This window comes from Myotis davidii, unplaced genomic scaffold (assembly GCF_000327345.1).
Source record: "Myotis davidii unplaced genomic scaffold, ASM32734v1 scaffold835, whole genome shotgun sequence".
NCBI classification, from domain to species: Eukaryota; Metazoa; Chordata; class Mammalia; order Chiroptera; family Vespertilionidae; genus Myotis; species Myotis davidii.
The window spans coordinates 124,174-128,194 of NW_006286786.1; the positions used below are offsets into that span (position 1 = coordinate 124,174).

The window sequence follows — 4,021 nt, forward strand, 5'->3', positions numbered from 1 at the left end:
AGGAAAGGAAACCCAGTGCAATTTCCCCAGTCTTCTGCCAAACCTGATCCAGCACCTAATCCCATGCCCGACAGAAGAAAGATCTACGGCTGCTTTTAAAACGCATCAGAAAACAGCTTTTTGAACAGAACCAGAGGACAATAACCAAACTTGCGCTCCGAATGCAAAGCTTAAAAAACTCAAAATTAAAGACAGAAACTTCTTTTGTGAGTGCACCACAGCTCCCTGAACTAACCCACAGGCAAGCCTGAAAGGACTGCTGAGCGTGGTCCCTCTGAGCTTCTCATCACCGCTGCGGCTGCTTTTAAGTCTGACTTGTGAGGAAAACAAGGGAGGGAAGCATGTTTGTCCTCCAGTGGAACACAATCACAAGGTTTGGGACCCGAGGGCTTCTCTGTGCTATTCGCAGTTATTACCTGGGTCAGAGGAGAATAAAGAACCTGGGAGAATAACCAGTCCTTTATCTCAGGCGCAAATGGGTTAAAATGCAACAAAGTAATATAAAGGCTATGCTGCCTCAGAAAAAGACACTATTTTGTTCTCTTTAAACTTTGTTTTGAGCTCTTTAAGGCATGTTATTATTTGCTTAAATCCGATTCCATGATAAATTTTGTTGCTTAGCACCCATTCATTCTCTCGTCACCCATGCGCACCTAGTCATAACCTGAATATACCTAAACTCCAAGTATATGATGAAAAGTGAAATACTCAAAGATTTTCTGGAAGTTTCAAGTTACTGAGATGTTAGTGGCTTGTGGGTCAAACATTTGAGAAGACAGATCTATGCTTCGCCTTTCTCCTGGATGCTCTGAGGTGGAGCCTCAAGAGAGACAATGGCCTCTCATTGGAAGAACACACGTGCGTGAGCACATATGCAAAAAGTTGTTTATGCCCATATTTCTGCATGCATATTAATGTACATAGATATTCAGTCCCCATAACAGAGTAGTACATAACAATATTTTAATATTGATGAATAAGTACTTTTTTTGAAAAAATTATCCTTTAGAACTCAGAACCAAAAGTGTCCTATTAGCAACAAACAGAAAGCCATAGATGGCATACTATGATCTGAGAAAACACACTTTTAAATTAATTTGAAAGGATCATGTGACCATAGTTTTATATAAACTGTAATCTTCTCCCCTTGTTATTAGTATAAGTTTATTAAGATATGGATATTCAGCCTGGCTGGTGTGGCTCAGTGGTTGAGCACCGACACATGAACAAGGAGGTCACGGGTTCGATCCCCAGTCAGGGCACATGCCTGGGTTGTGGGCTCAATTCCCAGTAGGGGATGTACAGGAGGCAGACAATTGATGTTTCTCTCTCATAGATGTTTTCATCTCTATCCTTCTCCTTCCCTCTCGCTCTCTAAAAAATATCAATTAAAAATAGATATGAATATTCAGTATTATCTGAAGCCCATTTAGGATTTTTCTCTCAGTTGTATGTAATTTATGACTCAAAAAAAGACAACACAAAACACCAAAACATTGCCCTTATTAATACAAAGCAACTTTCTTTTAAATTTTCCCCATTAATCATTCTGGTTTCAAATGTAGATTATGTACATCCATACTTCTAATATGTAGAATACATGAAATCACCTCAAAATATGCAGCTTTTCACTCTGCTTTAGATATTCCTATTTAAGAAGTAAATCACATATCTTTTAATGATGAAAACCAAAGCTTTCTAAAGATACAGCAAGGTTATTTTAGTAAAACAACACACCATTTATCCCATAAGTTACAAAGAGAAAATAAGAACCCTGATATATTTTGGATCTAAATAATTGCAAACATATTACCTTTTATTTCACCAAAGTTCCCTGATCCCATTGCAAGAAGCTTGTCTTTCCAGTCCTTTGATAGTAGCTTTTCAATACTGGGAGTTTCTAAGTAGAGAAGAAAAAAAATATATAAGCAAATCAACATGACTATCTTTACAATGGAGCTCATTAAAAGCCTATCTGCTAAAAATAAGGCCGTCCCTATCCCAGCCCCAGTTCATAATGACTTCATCAACAAAATGATAACAGGGGAGGAAAAAAAGAATGTGTTTTGTCACCTGCTGTTTCAAAATCATTAGCTTTTTCCTCTTGCAGAACAAAGCCCTTCTAATTCTTTATGACAATGGGTACATATAAACCTGCAGTTCATTGTTTTTCAATTTGGTGGATAAATTCCTGCTATAATGGGTGCTTGTCAATTTTAGGGTGTTAGTCTGCAGTCAAAAAAATAATTATGTTGATAAAATGCAGAGTAAAAAAAAGGCAAAGAATTAGCTCTTAAATCTGCTACATGTAATTATATCCCTCTGTGTGTTTACAATTACATCCACTTTATAATATGTGTTTAACATCGTGTGGTGGTAAGCACACTGTGGAAAGATTTGCTGCGAACATTCAAAAAAAAGTTGGTACAAAGGAAGCTTTACAAAGATTGCAAAATCTAGAGAAGTGAGTAATGCCTTTCATGGACACTTATTATTTACTTATTTCAGATTGGTGTCACACTCGTTTTAAAATGCCCTGTATTGGGACAGGGCACACATATTTTAGAGAGCAAAGTTATGCTTCCCTCTGGTATTTGTTTCTAAATACCGCATGGTTTTGACCTCTCCTTTGTGTCTGGATTTTAATGCATAAGTAAATATAGATGCTAATAAAGTCCCCAAACATGAAACTCCGTTCCAAACAATGTAATTGCATGTTCTTGTCAGCATTTAGATGGGTACACAATGACAATGGCTTTCAATCCCGCGATTAGCACTGCATTCAGTTAGAAAATGGAGTGTACTGAAAGATAAGTGTCCCAGTATGTGCCATCTAAATAACAATATCCACACTTATTATCTAGATCTAAGATGTACACTGCCATTCTCCCCATTGGTGTGCATGTGTATTTGTGTTTGTGCAGACAGTTGTCTACCCCCTACTAGCAGCATAAAGGGAGTACACGTTAACTTATCAAAGGAACCATCTGGCCTAGAGACCATAAGATTATTAGAAACTGGTTAATTTTCCCCACATCAAATGCATTTTAAGGTACCTGCATCCTCCTCTTTAGCTAATGCTACCTACTTTTTTAAAGGCCGTGATCTTATAGCCTTCAGCTGTATCACAAAGCCTGTGTAAAGATGTCTTTTTTTAAAAAAAAAATACTTTTATTGATTTCAGAGAGGAAGGGAGAGGGAGAAAGAGATAGAAACATGGAACACCAATGATGAGAGAGCAACATTGATTGGCCGCCTCCTGCATGCCCCACACAGGGAATCTAGCCTACAACCCAGGCACATGCCCTGATCAGGAATTGAACTGTAACCTTCTGGTTCATAGGTCGACGCTCAACCATTGAGCCATGCCACCAGGCTTGTATGGAGTTTTCAACCAAGTGAAGGTGAAATTTTCTTTGGAATAACTGTAACAATCTGGAATGCTTTGTTTTCAGATGTCAAAAAATTGTGAAAAGTAAAATGGTGAAAAATGTGTGAAGTATTACTGCTTTTTATAGTCTGTATGTATGGTGAAAATTATATACATGTATACACACATATTATATATCAAAACTATTGTGTGCATATTTACCTATAGAATGTGTGAAAATACTTATTTTCCTTTGTAACAAAAGATATTTCCATTTTTTTTCACATTTAAGAAAAAGATCCTAAAGAATTTACTTTTTCTTAAAATACCCTTTTTATGAAGTGGTAATGACAATTATATGAGCAATAACATGGATTAAATATACTCTTACTGTATTCAATATTTCTGCTTATTGAGGCTTGAAAGGTAACTTTAAATACTTCTGCAAAGATTTCCACTGTTTCTCCATTCCCAGTAAACACTTCATGAGTGAAATTATTTGTTAAACCTTATCAGAGTAGGTCAAACAAACACCACTGTTTCTTTTTTCTAGCACTCCACAAAAATTCTTGAGAAGCATGTAAACAGGGCACAGCCAATATGGTATTTGCAATAGAGCACTGTCAGTCATTAAAAGCTAACAAACCTTTG

At 36.7% G+C, this 4,021-nt stretch overlaps 1 protein-coding gene across 1 annotated transcript in view; it reads right to left on the bottom strand.

The window, feature by feature from the left end:
- The window catches only part of LOC102766147 (transcription factor SOX-5), a gene marked incomplete at its 3' end in the record, with an annotated part of 290,659 nt that overhangs the window by 112,006 nt on the left and 174,632 nt on the right, over positions 1-4,021 (bottom strand). The window contains exon 4 of the mRNA XM_015560611.1: positions 1,814-1,900. Coding sequence (XP_015416097.1) covers positions 1,814-1,900 — 87 coding nt within the window. The remainder of the gene's footprint in view (positions 1-1,813; positions 1,901-4,021) is intronic.